General features: G+C 39.6%; 1 protein-coding gene across 11 annotated transcripts in view; it reads right to left on the bottom strand.

Moving 5' to 3' along the window:
* KDM2A (lysine demethylase 2A) overlaps positions 1 to 16878 on the bottom strand; it is a 151629-nt gene that overhangs the window by 49627 nt on the left and 85124 nt on the right. For all 11 annotated transcript variants that reach the window (XM_072790081.1, XM_072790082.1, XM_072790083.1 and 8 more), the window contains one exon: positions 498 to 636. In XM_072790081.1, the coding sequence (XP_072646182.1) occupies positions 498 to 636 (139 nt within the window). The remainder of the gene's footprint in view (positions 1 to 497; positions 637 to 16878) is intronic.

The raw sequence follows: 16878 nt of genomic DNA, 5'->3' as shown, positions 1-16878 counted from the left end.
TAATGAGTCATCTTATAAATCCTAGGCTGAAATTATCATCACCATGTCTCTTAATAGCCAAAAAATGTAATTCTGTCCACTACAATACATACTGGGACATCCTTGTCAGTTTGCCAAGGAGCAAAGCTACATGGTACACATGGAATCCCACTTCTGGTTTTGTTTGGGGGAAGAGGGTACATGCATAAAATAATTTTTACTGTATTATTCTTAATTACATCTAAAACAAAGGATAGGAGAAGAAGGAAAAGGTTTTCAGGGAAAAACCCCTGGCCCTGCTTGTTTCTTCTCATATAGCAGAGAATGACTCACAGGGTGGGAGGATTAGGGAAGGGTGGGATGTGTGTATGGTATTGTATTGTGTAATAAGAGAAAATGGCATCACAGAATCAACAGGCATTATTTTAGTTGTACAGATGCTGAGCCTAGTTCCCAGAATCTACAACCTCTGACCTTTCCCCTCCATAAAAGTAACAAAATTTGCTACTGATACTGACCTTTTCCCTCCATAAAAGTAACAAAATTTGCATTATATTTGTTGGTGTGGAGCTTCTCTTCCAAGTCAAAAGTTCTTTTCCCTTCAATTTCATCATCTGAAATGCCATCATCTTCATAGCGTCGTCGCATGGTACCACGCTGGGGAGAGAGGGACATAAGGATCAATCTTGTACTTTTTCATGCCTCTCTAAAAGCTCATAAAGCACACTTCAACTTCACATACTTCCAACTTCAGTTATTATGTCAAACATCAATTTTCCTTGCCTTATATATCTTTCTCTCAACTAAAGGTCAGCTAATATTCTCAAGATGTACAGAATATAACATAATTTTGATAAGTCACTGGTTCCCTACTTGTGAATTTTACCTATGCTGACTCTTTGAGTCTAGAGATACAAACTTAAAATAGAAATAGGTCAAACAGGGTCCACTAAAGATTAGGGACAAACTGACTTTTTAGATATTTCAGGCCAGAATACAAAATACACCATTTTCATAGGGGAAAAAGCTAGACCTACATTAGCTAGCTTTCTTTCTTTCTTTCTTTCTTTCTTTCTTTCTTTCTTTCTTTCTTTCTTTCTTTAATATTTTATTTATTTATTCATGAGAGAGAGAGACAGAGAGAGAGAGAGAGAGAAAGGCAGAGACAGAGGCAGAGGGAGAAGCAGGGTCCATGTAGGGAGCCTGATGTGGGACTCGATCCTGGGACTCCAAGATCATGCCCTGGGCCGAAGGCAGGTGCTAAACCGCTGAGCCACCCAGGGTTCGCCTACATTAGCTTTCTAAGATAATCTTTATTTTTTATTTAATTTTTAAAAAGATAGATTTATTTATTTATTTATTTATTTATTTATTTATTTATTTATTTATGATAGACATAGAGAGAGAGAGAGAGAGAGGCAAAGACACAGGAGGAGGGAGAAGCAGGCTCCATGCCGGGAGTCCGACGTGGGACTCAATCCCGGGACTCCAGGATCGTGCCCTGGGCCAAAGGCAGGCGCTAAACCTCTGAGCCACCCAGGGATCCCCTAAGATAATCTTTAAAAAGAGAATAAAACATTTTAATTAATGAAGCCAAAAATCCTTTACATCAGATAAAAGAAGAAAAGTTAAACAATAGCATTTCAAATAGCAAACCATCAGTATTCAGCTTTGAAGATACCTCCCTAAAGAAAATACACACAGGTGCTAGGCTGGCTCAGTCAGAAGAGCATGTGACTCTTGATATTAGGGTCATGAGTTCATGATGTTGGGTGTAAGGATTACCTAAATAAAACTTAAAAAAAAAAAAAAGAAAGAAAGAAAGAAAATACACAAATGGCCAATGAGCACATGAAAAGATAGCATCATAGGCATTAGGGGATATGAAAATTAAAACCACATGAGACACCACTTCACATCCACTAGGATGGCTATTATCAAAAGGTAGACAATAACAAGTGACAGTGAGAATGTAGAGAAAATAAACTCCTTGTATATGCTTGTGGGAATGTAAAATGGTGCAGCCACTCTGGAAAAGTTTAGTGGGCAGCCCGGGTGGCTCAGAGGTTTAATGCTGCTTTCAGCCCAGGGCATGATCCTGGAGACCCGGGATGGAGTCCCATGTCGGGTTCCCTGCATGGAGCCTGCTTCTCCCTTTGCCTGTGCCTCTGCCTTTCTCTCTCTCTGTGTGTCTCTCATGAATAAATGAATAAAATCTTAAAAAAAAAAAAAAGTTTAGCAGTTCCTCAAAAAATTAAACATAGAGTTATCTCATGTCCAGTAATTCTACTTCTAGGTACATATCTGTATCTGGATATGTTAAAAATTAAAAACCTATGTCCACACAAAAACTGGTACAGAGATGTTCATAGCAGCATTAACCCAAATGTCAATTGACTGATGAATAGCTTAAAAAATGTGGTATATTTACACAGTGGAATATTATTTGGCCATAAAAAGGAATGAATTCTGATATGTAACTATAACACAGAAGAATCTTTTTTTTTTTTTTAAGATTTATTTATTTATTCATTCAGAGAGAGCGAAGAGAGAGGCAGAGACACAGGCAGAGGGAGAAGCAGGCTCCACGCAGGGAGTCCGATGTGGGACTCGATCCTGGGTCTCCAGGATCACACCCCGGGCTGCAGGCGGTGCTAAACCGCTGCGCCACCAGGGCTACCCAACACAGAAGAATCTTGAAAACATTATGCTGAGTGAAAGAAGCCAAATGCAACAGAACACATATCACAGATTATATAATTTTATTTATATGGTAAATCCAGAATAGGCAAATTCACAGAGCATAGAGACAGAAAGATTAGTAGCTGCTAGGGGCTGGGAAGGAAAAGGAAGTGACTGTTAATGGTATGGGTTTCTTTCAGGAGTGATGAAAATATTCTGTAATTAGAGAATGGTACAACTCTGTGTATATACTAAAAAGCCAATTAATTATATACATTTAAATGTGTGAATTTTACAGTATATAAATATTTCGCAAGCCATTTTTTTTAAAGATAACATATTGCTTCTGCTGCAAATTTACTTTCTAGTGTATTTACTACTTTAGCCAGTGTCAAATTCTGCTGAAATTTCTTGCATACCTACATACAGAACAACCAGTGTGGGAGTGGTAGAGCCAAGGATAAATACAGTAGCCCTACCCTAGGATGTGTTAAGAACAATCAAACCTGGAATTTAACGTTAGATACTGGGAAAAGGTCTTTGGGGACTGGGGGGTAGGGATGGGGCAGAAATGAGGCCTAAGAAATAAAAATGACCATTACATACCAGAGGACAGCTAGATTCAACACACCAAGATATGTTTGGGTAGAAACACCGAGGTATATCTGATATCTTTTCCAGATTTGGCAAAAACTTCCTAACACTCTTACCTAGCACCTTTGCTACCCTAAGTCCCAGTTCAAAAACCAAAAGAAGACCTAATTTTGGTAGACTTTTTCACTTATTTCAATAATGCCATCACTGCTCAAAATACTTTCAGATACCCTTATGGAGGGCAGTATTTTCATTGACAATTTCTAACATTAGTTTGTTTTTTAACAAGCTTTAATTCACTTTATTTTTCTTATATAAAACTATGTGGTAGCCACATCTAGAGCCTGGATCCTCTGCATGGAAACTCTCATGTGGGTCTTTACAAGACAGTCAGTGCATTCCTGACAGGGAGACTTGGGTGAACATAGTCTCTTTCCAGAGGTCAAGGGTGAAATAGCTTGTAAGTCTTGGAAATGGCATCAAAAGCGGCCTCAGCAACGTTGCCCAGCATGGCAGTACTGCCCCTGGTGGAGGTATAGCAGTCACCAATAGCGGCCACTATCAGAAGCCTCCGAGGCATAGGGGCTGAATGAATCTGTTTTTGTAAAAGATATTCTCGGGGAGCCTGTTAAGCATCTGCCTTCAGCTCAAGTCATGATCCAAGGTCCTGGGAACAAGCTCTGCTTTACGACTCACTGCTGAACTGAGAGTCTGCTTTTCCCTCTCTCTCTGCCTCTGCCCCTCCCCATCTTTCATGCTCTTTCTCTCAAATAAATAAATAAAATCTTAAAAAAAAAAAAAAAAGATATCCTTAGTTCCTCACCTTACCATACTTCATTTATGTGTCTTTGAAGAGAGCTCCAAAAGATGAATTCCAAGTTATCACAGAGCAAGGACAATACTGTCGGAATAAATGCAGATGTCCCCTCCCGAAATTAGAAAGTACCCATTTGTGCTGTAAGTTCTTATATGCTTGTCAAAAAAATTCCAGTCATGTTTTCAAACTTCAACTTTTCCTAGGTCTACCATTACCATTCTTCAGTAAGGAGGACGACGTGATCATCCTGATTATTCCAATATTTCTAACATGGTAGACAGAAGTTCCCCCAACCTTCTTTTCTCTTTATATGCTTTTTCCCATACTCAAGAGATTCCTTTTTTTTTCTTTTTTTAAAGATTTATTTATTTATTTATTTATTTATTTATTTATTTATTTATTTATTTATTTATTTATTTATTCAGAGAGAGCGAGAGAGAGGCAAAGACACAGGCAGAGGGAGAAGCAAGCCCCATGCAGGAAGCCTGATGCGGGACTCGATCCCAGGTCTCCAGGATCACACCCCAGGCTGCAGGCGGCACTAAACCGCTGCGCCACCAGGGCTGCCCAAGAGATTCCTTCTTCCATTTACACTTCCAATATAGAGAGTATAAGGATATAGGGATGGGCAGCCCAGGTGGCTCAGCAGTTTAGTGCCGCCTTCGGCCCTAAACTAAGAACTAAGAACCCAGAAATAACCCTTTATATTTATAGTCAATTGATTTTCAACAAGGAGGCCTAAACAAAGCAACAAGAAAAGGAGCCTAACACGTCGCTCAAACTCACAATCTTGAGATCAAGACTTGAGGTGAGGTCAAGAGCTGGACACTTAGAACCCACTGAGCCACTCAGGCACCACCAGAATAGAGTCCTTTTAAGAAATTGTGCTGGGAGGTGCCTGGGTGGCTCAGTCAGTCAAGCGTCTGCCTTCGGCTCAGAGGCCTGGGATGAAGCCCCACATGCTTTTCACTCTTTTCTCAAATAAATAAAATATTTTTTAAAAAAGCAAATCTTGGTAATACCAGAATAGGGTCTGATGCAGACTAATTCAAGACACACTGCTTAATAATGTTTTTGATAAAGCACAGTTTTTTTTTCCCTAAACAATTGTCATAACCACTTTAGTTGATTTTATATGAATAGACAAATGAAGGATCCCTGGGTGGCGCGGCAGCTTAGCGCCTGCATTTGGCCCAGGGCGCGATCCTGGAGACCCGGGATCGAATCCCACGTCGGGCTCCCGGTGCATGGAGCCTGCTTCTCCCTCTGCCTATGTCTCTGCCTCTCTCTCTCTCTCTCTCTCTCTCTCTCTGTGTGACTATCATAAATAAATAAAAATTAAATTAATTAATTAATTAGGATTAAATACATTTTCCACAAATGATGCAAGGAAAACTGGATATCTGCATACAAAAGAATAAAGCTAGGCCCTTACCTTATACCATATATAAAAATTAACTCAAAATGAATCAAAGACCTAACCAAAAGAGTTAAAAATCTAACATTTTTAAAAAGAAAACAAAGAGGGCAGCCCGGGTGGCTCAGCGGTTTAGCGCAGCCTTTGGCCCAGGGCGTGATCCTGGAGACCCGGGATCGAGTCCCACATCGGGCTCCCTGCATGGAGCCTGCTTCTCCCTCTGCCTGTGTCTCTGCCTCTCTCTCTCTCTCTGTGTCTCTCATGAATAAATAAATAAAAATCTTAAAAAAAAAAAAAAAGAAAACAGAAAATCTTCACAACATCAGATTTCTTAGAACACCAAAAGAAAAAGAAAAAGAAAAAAACATACTGTAAATTAAAATTAAAAACTTTTGTGTAAAAGATATTTTCAGCAAAGTGAAAAGACAAACTACAGAAACTACAGAATGGGAGAAAATATTTGCAAATCATATATCTGATGATAAAGGATTAACATCTAGAATATATAAAGAGTTCTTAAAACTTAACGAAAAAACCCAATTCTAAAATGGACAAAGGACTTAAATAGACATTTCACCAAAGAAGATAAACAAATGGCCAAAACAGGGGGCCTAGGTGGCTCAGTCAGTTGAGCATTCAACTGTTGGTTTCAGCTCAAGGTTATGACATCAGGGTTGTGAGATCAAGGCCCCTGTCAGGCTCTGTGCTCAGGGTGCAGTCTGCTTGAGATTCTCTCTCTCCCTTTCCTTTTGCCCCTTCCCTGGCTGTGCATGCACTTATGTGCTTTCTCTCTCTAAAATAAATAAATCTTAAAAAACAAAAACAAATGGCCAATACACACAAAAAGATGCCCAGCAAATGCAAATCAAAACCACAATGAGATATACTTCACATCCATTAGGATGTCTATTATTAAAAACAAAACAAAACAAAATGACAAGTGTTAGCAAGGAAAGAGAGAAATTGAACCCTTTGCATTGCTGGTGGGAACATAATACAGTACAGCCTGTATGGACAATAGTAAGGCAGTTCCTCAAAAAATTAAACATAAAATTACTGCATGATCCAGTAATTCCACTTTTAGATATACCCAAAAGATTGAAAGCAGGGACTCAACAGCTACTTTTACACTAGTAGTCATAACAGCATTATTCACAATAGTCAAAAGGTAGAAATCAAAATGTCCACTGACAGATGAATGGATAAAGAGAATGTGGGATATTGATACAATGGAATATTATTCAGCAATAAAAAGGAATGGAGTTCTGATACATGTTGCACCTTGGATGAACCTTGAAGACATTATGCTAAGTTAAAGAGGCCAGATTCAAAAGGATATTGTATGACTCCACTTACATGAAGAACCTAGAACAGGTAAATTCATGGAGACAGAAAGTAGATTAAAGGTTATTAGGAGCTGGGGGGAGAAGAAATGGGGAGTCACTGCTTTATGTTTAGAGTTTCTATTTGGGGTAATGAAAAGGTTTTGGAAATAAATAGTGGTGATGGTTACACAAGGCTGTGAATGCAATTAATGCCACTGAACTGTACACTTAAAAACAATTAAAATGGCAAATTTTATGTTGTATATATTTTGCCACAATGTTTTTAAAAATCACACAACAGGGCAGCCCGGGTGGCTCAGCGGTTTAGTGCTGCCTTCAGTCCAGGGCCTGATTTTGGAGAACCAGGATCGAGTCCCACGTTGGGCTCCCTGCATGGAGCCTGCTTCTCCCTCTGCCTGTGTCTCTGCCTCTCTCTCTCTCTGTCTCTCAAATAAATAAATAAAATCTTAAAAAAAAAAAAAATCACACAACATACCCAAAACCACCCCTAGAGAACCAATGTACAATCTTTATCATTTTAAATTCTGTATCAAATAGTTTTTCTTGCCTAAGATAATCACTCTATGAAAGGAAATAGGATGGTGTTATTTTACAAATGAAGAAGAAGAAAGGTAAAATTGACCTAAGTTTTTTTGGATGATAGAAAAACAAGAAAGCAAAAGTGTCTAAAGGGAGACCTTATCTGTGTCAATTCTATTACTACTTTGCCATGCGATTTTAGGTAGTTAAGTAAATATTTAACTTCTTTAGATCCTAGTTTTTTCTTGGATGTAAGTAATTTAAGGTTCCTTTGTGTTCTCTACAATCTGGTTGTAGATCTTAGCCTTGCTCCCATATAAACTATACAATGTGGAAAATTTGCTACATACCAAGCCCCCAGGTTGTCTCTCTTTATTCAAAGAATATCTAATTTCAGAATCAGCTCCCTGTGTCCTGACCAGGGAGACCTGGCAGAGTTTGGCTTCTAGGGACTTCCACATCTTCCTCATATTCTCCACAACCCATGCCTGCTCCCATATTAAACAAACCTTCGCATATCTCAATCTATCAGATGTCAGAAGTAGTTCTTTTTGGGGAGCGTAGGCAATTCCCATCCCCAAAGGCACAAAGAAATCAGAGAGAAGGAATGAGTTGCATAAACTAGGAAAAGGCTGTTACTATTAATGACACCCAGATAGGCTACTGCTCTAAAAGCAAACAACATCCCTATAAGATTACTCTCTCAGGGTGCCTGGGTGGCTCAGTTGGCTAAGTGTCTTTGGCTCAGGTCATGATCTTGGGGTCCTGGGATCAAGCCCCACATTGGGCTCCCTGCTCAGTGGGGAGTCTACTTCTCCCTCTCCTCACCCCACCCCTCATGCTCTTTCTCTCTCTCTAATAAATAAAACTTTAAAAAAGAAGAAGAAAAAGAAGAGTATCATCCTCCCTACTTTACAAAAAAATGAAGGACAGAAATAACTTGCCCAAGTTACAAAGCTAGTAAAATTAGTGTGAATGGGATTTGAACCATGACACTTTGGTTCTAGAACCAATGGTCTTAACTGTTAACTCTATGCTGACATTTGTTTGGAATGAAAACTTCAGCCACACCAATAACTTGAGGCAGCTGGAACAAACTGGCAAAGGAAGGAGACTCCAGACAGCTGAAATAGCTCTGGCAGAGAGAGGTGAAATGGTGGGACCTGTCGGAAACAAATGAGACTGTTCTATAAATTAGAAAATTGCTCTGTATGTATATAGGAGGTTAACAAAGGATCTTCCCCAGGGTGGGAGATTTCTGGTGTTTGCTAAGGGACACTATATTTCTAGCTCTGCCACTGTTTATTCTACCATTCTTGATTGATTGATTGATTTTAACACTTTTATAATTTTTAAGCAATCTCTACACCCAACGTGGGGCTTGAACCTACAACCCCAAGATCAAAAGTCACAGGTTCCAGCGACTGAATCAGCCAGGTGTCCCTTACCATTTTAATTCTAGTTTTTACTTGACAAATTATGTTACTGGTCATTCACCTATTCTGGCTGAAAAATATTACTATTCCTAATCAGAAACCATTTTATATCAGAGTGCTTTGAACTTAGTGTATTTATTGTGTATGCTATTAAAATTTGTTCTTATTCTCTAAATTTGTAATCAAAGTGACATTTATTACACACCTTCTGTAAAGATGAAATTGCCAAAAAAAAATTGCCAGTATTTTTTTTTTTTTACCAAGATTAATTCTTTGTCTCCTATTTTCTCTAGGATTCTGATCTTACTCCACTGCCTGAGGAAAAAATTTTAATTACAGAATCTCTGCTGGTGATGGTCTAAGAAGTCAAGAAACAACTAGATTTTCCATGTCCCACATCATGATACTGTTATTAAAAAAAGGTTTGAGGGTGTATTTTTATAAATGTATATAGATTAAATCTGAATTTTTGCAACATATACCAAATCCCCACTTAATTAGCCTTAATACACATTTATATACACTTTAAAAGAAGAAACATGGGGATCTCTGGGTGGTTTAGCAGTTTAGCGCCTGCCTTTGGCCCAGGGTGTGATCCTGGAGTCCCAGGATCAAGTCCCGCGTCGGGCTCCCGGCATGGAGCCTGCCTCTCCCTCCGCCTGTGACTCTGCCTCTCTCTCTCTCTCTATCATAAATAAATTTAAAAAATCTTGAAAAAAAAATAAAAGAAACATACTCAAGCTCTCATCCTCCCCTACCCTTCACAAACATATGATTCACATATCCCCAAAATCAAGTGAACTTTAAAAGTGTTGTTCTCATTCTCTTTATTCCAGGTTTTTGAAAAATCAACATTACCTATAGCAAAGTCTCACACACACACACACACACACACACACTCCGACAGAATGCTGTCTATACCCCCCGCCCCAACTGTCTGGGTGTGTGTACTAATTATTATTTGAACATTTATTCATTCATAAAACAGGACAGACTGAATATGGAATAATAGCCAGATGCACCCCAAAGAAAAAAGCACAGTTCTAGCCCTCAGGAAGATTGCTGGCCAGTAGGGGGAGACAGACGTGTAAATGAATTGTAGTATTACAATTCAATGTGATAAGTAAGACAAGTAGATACAAATGTTATTAAATGTTATTAAAGCTCAGGAGGAAGAACAAGCACACAGGAGTTGACTAAGGCTCCACTTAAGAACTGATATAAGAGAAATTAATTAAGTATAACTTTACTACATACCTACTAAGTTACAAAGAATACAGATTCTATGTTGTTCCTCTATCCAGGTGACCTCTTCAAACTTTTTTAGGCCTCCCCCTCACCCTAATGGATTTCTCAGTATCTCATTAATAAGATACAGGTAGATAGGGCCAAAAGCATTTTTCAAAAATAAAAGGTTACAATCTTGGGAGACCTAGGTGGCTCAGTCAGTTAAGTGTCCAACTTCGACTCAGATCATTATCTCGGGGTTCTGGGATCAAGTCCCCACGTCAGGCTCCACCCTAAGTGCAGAGTCTGCTTCTCCCTCTCCCTCTACCCCTCTTCCCATTCTCTCTCAAATAAAATATTTTTTTTAAAAAAAAGGTTATAATTTTTTAGAAAATCTGAGTAATTTCATTATTTCTTAATGGGGGATTTTAATGGGAACATCCTAAGGTAGTACAAAAATAGGGGCAATCACTGCCTTATACGTTGTTTTTTTTTTTAAGATTTTATTTATTTATTCATGAGAGACACAGAAAGAGGCAGAGATATAGGCAGAGAGAAAAACAGGCTCCCTGTGGGGAGCCTGATGCGGGACTTGATCCCAGGATCCCAACTTGAGCAGAAGTCAGATGCTCAACCATTGAGACACCCAGAAGCCCCCCTTTACAGTTTTTATCTTTTCATCTATGTAACACTTACTGTCCCCAAAATAATAAGAGACCTGAACACAAGGATTAGAGAACACACATTTAGTTTCTTTTTCTTTTTCTTTTTTTTTAAAGATTTTATTTATTTATTCATGAGAGGCACGGAGAGAGAGAGAGGCACAGACACAGGCAGAGGGAGAAGCAGGCTCCATGCAGGGAGCCCGACGTGGGACTCAATCCAGGGTCTCCAGGATCACGCCCTGGGCTGAAGGCGGCGCTAAACCACTGAGCCACCTGGCTGCCCCACATTTAGTTTCTTTAAAACAGAACTGCTTAAATACATTACAAAGAATATGTACTGAACAATTGGCGTGGCTGAAAAAGCTTGCATTTCTTTCATTCATCAGCTATGTCAGCCTTCAAGTATTTTCTGGGCTGACTTAGATCAACTTCTGCAGAGATCAACAGTACATGTAACACTTTCTATATATGAAAAAATTTAGGAGACCACACTTAATCCCAACAAAAAGACAAAGTAATCCATAAAAGGAAGATATTATCTACAGAATTTGGCAAGAAGCTTATTCACAGCTAAGTCTCTTGATTAAGGGGGGGGGGGGAGGGGAGACAACTGAGAAGGCAGAATGCTCAAAAGAAGAGGGATGTACAACACAAAGTGAACTTTCTCCTAAAAGTTCCCTCAGAACTAGTGTCAAATGCCTACTATATATAAAGAATGATCCTAAAATTCTCTGAAAGAGTCAGCATACACTTACCCTGACCACAAATATGCCCTCCACAAAACCAATTGGCTGAGAAACGAGTTAAAGTGCTGGATCCCTTCCATCAACATTGCCTGCTTTTCTACATACCATTTAGTATAATCAACTGTTCAGTGTGTTTGCTGCAAATTTAACCATGATATCACCACAATTCTGCAAAGGAAAAAACTGTGGCTACAAGTAGCAAAATCATCTTCTGAAATGCAGGATGAAGATAAGGCATCTCAAAAAAATCCTGAAGAAAAATAATCTGAGTTCAGATGTTATACCAAAAGCACATTTTTGTTCCCTCAAAGGAACAAAAAGTTGAATATACATACTCTTTTCCTTGGATCCTGGTAAAGAAGTATCAGCAGCATTACACTTTCTACCAACATGCAAATGTTTAATTAGTTTATCCACAAGTAGCCTGGCAGAGATGTGTAATTCCTCACTCTACCTTTTGTCTCATTCTTTTATATCTTCGCTTCCTTTTCGTAGCCCCAGAACAATTTTTAAACTTACACTTTCACTATCTGACGTTTAAAAATTAGTCTAGGGATCCCTGGGTGGCGCAGCGGTTTGGCGCCTGCCTTTGGCCCGGGGCGCGATCCTGGAGACCCGGGATCGAATCCCGCATCGGGCTTCCGGTGCATGGAGCCTGCTTCTCCCTCTGCCTGTGTCTCTGCCTCTCTCTCTTTCTCTCTCTGTGACTATCATAAATAAATAAACATTTAAAAAATAAAATAAAAAAAAATAAAAATTAGTCTAAGTGAAATCATAACTCCTTCCAAAACATAAAAGGTTTGCCTTTTCTAATTATTTACCTCCTAGAGCAAAAAGGAATTTTAGAAAGCTTAATTACTGGGAAATAATCTTTAAATTACTCACACACAACAAAAAATATCACCTACCAAAATGGAAACAATAATGAACTCAGAAATAGTTTCTTCCTCAACAAATTTCTTAACTTTACTTTTTTTTTTTTTTTTTTTAAGATTTTTATTTATTCATGAGAGGCAGAGATGCAGGCACAGGAAGGAGAAGCAGGCTCCATGAAAGGAGCCCGATGTGGGACTCGATCCTGAGAATCTGGGATCACACCCCAAGCCAAAGGCAGACGCTCAACCACTAAGCCACCCAGGCATCCCTCTTAACTTTATTTTCAATAGCCAATGAACATCCACTGAGATTCAAATACTCCCTGAACACTTCTGTTTACTGATTTGTTTCTATAGCAACAGACACCCAGAACACAGAAACAAAGATAATGCCTAGTTTTTTCACCATCTTCTGTAACTGATGGAACTGATGCAACTGTAGGTCATTAGTATAATACATGGTGCAAGCCATGCCATTGCAGCTCCCAGAAGGTAAAGATTAGTATAGCTGCTAGGCAAGAACAATTTATAGAAAAAGAAAAAAAAAAAAAAAACCCTAGAAGTTTATCTTAAATCTAAAGGAGAAGTAAATGATCTTTCTGTCTGTCACTGAGAAAGGTGCTGCAGACCTTAGAGGACAGCTTGAAAAACACTGACTTGAGACATTTGCTCAGTATATAACACAAACAATGAAATGTGCTACACATGCATCTTCTTCTAAGTCTTTCAGTGAGTTTAGAGAGATAGCAAGTAGTCCCTGGAAGCCAGATTATATAAGTGCACCTATTTCCAGCCTTGCTACATTGTTCTCATCAGGATGCTTTCCTCTATGTCCCTTTTCTTTAGAGCTATATGTTTGTTTGTTTGTTTGTTTAGAGCTATATGTTTTGATTCACAAAGGTCAATCTCTTAAGCAACATATGACCTTTTTCCCAAACTGTCAAACTTGAGATTTAAAGGGGTCATGAAATTTCATGTCTAGAAGTAGAAGCTCCAGAAGGAATTGGCAAAAGATCAGGAGCTGATATTTTAAATTGTCCCCCACACATACACTCCTCCCTCTCCCATTCTCATGACTATATTATAATCCTGGCAAGACCTCTTTCCTCCTGAGCTTTCAGTCACCCATCTGTGCCAACTGAAGTTAAAGCAGAGAAAACTATGTCTTCACTCCTGTAACTACCTAAGAACATTAGTATAAGACTGGGAAACTGACCCTAAGCATTAAAAAGTCCAACAAGAGGGATCCCTGGGTGGCGCAGCGGTTTGGCGCCTGCCTTTGGCCCAGGGCGCGATCCTGGAGACCCGGGATCGAATCCCACATCGGGCTCCCGGTGCATGGAGCCTGCTTCTCCCTCTGCCTGTGTCTCTGCCTCTCTCTCTTTCTCTCTGTGACTATCATGAATAAATAAATAAAATCTTTAAAAAAATAAAAAAAAAAAATAAAAAGTCCAAGAAAATATTTAATAAAGCAGTTATACTCAAGCTATCAAGAAAAACCAATAGTGCAAGTTAATGATCACATCTATACTAAACTTTTCTAGACTTAAGCATCACATCTAGAATATTACCAATTACCTTCCACCAACTTCAATTTCTTAGAAAATTCACTTTCAGGGGGTGCCTGGGTAGCTCAGTTGTTAAGTGTCCAACTCTGATTTGGGTTTAGGTCATGATCTCAAGGTTGTGAGACAGAGCCTCATGTTGGGCTCCATGGTGGGTGTGGAACCTGCTTAAGATTCTCCCTCTCCCTCTGCCCCTCCCCACAACCCTCTCTCTCTCAAAAAAATTCACCTTCAGATATGACTCCTACGTAATGAGAACAAAGGAACTGGAGTAAGAAGTATGGGCCTGGGTCTAAGTACCACATTGATGAGCTTCAAATTCCCTATGATGCCTTTCTCTTGGATGAAAATGTCAAGAACTTCACCTAATGCACAGGATTGTTGTGATGTTTAAATGAGAACATATGGAATGCCTGGGTGGCTCAGTTGGTTAAGTATCTGCCTTTGGCTGGAGTCATGGTCCTGGGGTTAAGCCCAGAGTCTGGCTTTCTGCTCAGTGGGGAGTTGGCTTCCCTCTCTTCACCCTCTCCCCTCTGTCCCTCCTACTCATGCTTTCTCTAATAAAAAAAAATATTTATTTTTATTTTTATTTATTTATGATAGTCACAGAGAGAGAGAGAGAGGGGCAGAGACACAGGCAGAGGGAGAAGCAGGCTCCATGCACTGGGAGCCTGATGTGGGATTCGATCCCGGGTCTCCAGGATCGCGCCCTGGGCCAAAGGCAGGCGCCAAACCGCTGCGCCACCCAGGGATCCCCCCAAAAAAATTTTTTTAAATGAAAACGTATGTACAAATATTCTGCAAACTAAGAAGTGCCCTATATATAAAAAGAGAGACTGTATAGAATAGTGGCAGGGTCTGGGATCAGGTTTCCAGGGTTCAAATCCTGGTTCAGCCTCTCACTATACATGAGCTACTTAACTAATAGAAGCCATCACCCAGGACTCTATGAGGATTAAATGAAATAAAAAACAAGGTAGCCAACACACGCTCAAAAAATTAGCAACTGTGGTTTTGAACAAGAATCAAAATTGGGGGAAGCCTGGGTGGCTCAGCCTTTGGTTGAGCACCTGCCTTCGGCCCAGGGCATGATCCTGGAGTCCCGAGATTGAGTCCCACATTGAGCTCCCTACGTGGAGCCTGCCTCTCTATCCACCTGCGCCTCTGCCTCTCTGTCTCTCTCTCATGAATAAATAAATAAATAATCTTAAAAAAAAAAAAAGAATCAAAATTGCACTGGGAAACCAACTATCTTCCCCAAAAAGAATGGTCTAAGTGACTAGAGGCAAAATCATACCTCACACGCCTCTTCTAAAATAGCATTAAACATCAGGTAAGAGTTTCTTCTTTATCAACCCAAGTAGGCTTCTAAAAAGTTTTTCGGGTAGCCCAGTTGGCTCAGTGGCTTAGTGCCGCCTTCAGCCCAGGGCATGATCCTGGAGACCCGGGATTGAGTCTCACATCAGGTTCCCTGCGTGGAGCCTGCTTCTCCCTTTGCCTGTGTCTCTGCCTCTCTCTCTCTCTCTCTCTCTCTCTGTGTCTCTCTCATGAATAAATAAATAAAATCTTTAAAAAAATAAAAATAATAAAAATAAAAAGTTTTCCAAGTCTACCCCTTTTAGAAGCTCTTTTTGATGACATCATCTCTAAATCTCCTCACAACAAATGTCTAATCCTAGGGATGAAATTTTATGAAATCCAACAACTGCACTGTCTCCACCCCCCCTTCATTGCCAGTGGTTTAATATGAAGCGGTCATTTCTGGAAGGTGTTATCTGGGAGAAGGCCTTGCTCTAACTAAGAGAATTGGTTCTGTTCTTGATTTCTGGGTAAACGGAACTTGAAGGAATGGTCAAATGTGAATAGCAGAGTGTTGAGCCGGAAGACAGAGTAGCAATGAATTTATACTAGAACAAGTTTCTGGACATCAAGACAGGTTAGAGCAGAAGGCTGAAAGCAGCCTCAATGAAAGAAGAGGAATGACCAATAAAAATAAAAGGCTTAAACAAAATTCACACCTGTTTGCCTGTGTTGCTCTAAATCTCAGAAGGTGCTTTAGAAATAATCATTATGTAAAAAAAAAAAATAATAATAATAATCATTATGTACACTTACAATCAAATTTAAATCATCCTAATCTGAATTATTTGGGATCTATTGTTATGATTGTCTTCTATTGTTGGAAAGTAATAAGAGAAACCCTGGTGAAAATTCTAGGTTAGAATTTCATATTGCAAAGAGGTACGAGATTAACCAAAGAAACTGATATTATTTAATAAATTATAATTTATCCTTCACTGTACTTTTTTTTTTTAAGATTTTATTTATTCATTCATGAGAAACAGACAGAGAGAGAGAGAGGCAGAGACACAGGCAGAGGGAGAGAGAGAAGCAGGCTCCACGCAGGGAGCCCAATGTGGGACTCGATCCTGGGTCTCCAGGATCACGCCCTGGGCCCAAAGGTGGCGCTAAACCACTGAGCCACCCAGGCTGCCCTCACTATACTTCTTAGGAAGTCTATTCAGTAGTGGAAGAAAGTTCCTAAGACAGACTAAATAATAGAAGAGGGTCCTAAAAGCTCTTTCCCACCACCATCTTCATGGGAAGTGTAAGCCTGTGTGTCCCATGACCTTTGTATGAGGACTTACACGTCCTGAGTACTTACTACAGGCTGAGTAGTGTCTAAGACACAATACAACAGAAAGAAATAGAAGAGAGCTGCTATTTTCAAGAAGCCCACAATTTGTTTTGAAAACAAAACCCATGGGGTACCTGGGTGCAGTTGGTCATACATTAGGTCTGCCTTCGGCTCAGCTGGGATCAAGCCCTGCATCAAGCCCTGCATCCTGCTCACTGCTCAGTGGGGAGCCTGCTTCTCCCTCTCTCTGCCCCTCTCCCTGCTTGTGCTCACTCTTTCAAATAAATAAATAAAAATCTTTAAAATAAAAAAAGGAAAACAAAACGCAGATAAATTATGAATTAAGTCTAGAGGCAGAGGCAAGAGCAGAAT

Source organism: Canis lupus, chromosome 21, assembly GCF_048164855.1.
Source record: "Canis lupus baileyi chromosome 21, mCanLup2.hap1, whole genome shotgun sequence".
Lineage (NCBI taxonomy): Eukaryota > Metazoa > Chordata > Mammalia > Carnivora > Canidae > Canis > Canis lupus.
This window is presented reverse-complemented; position numbering and strand designations above follow the sequence as displayed.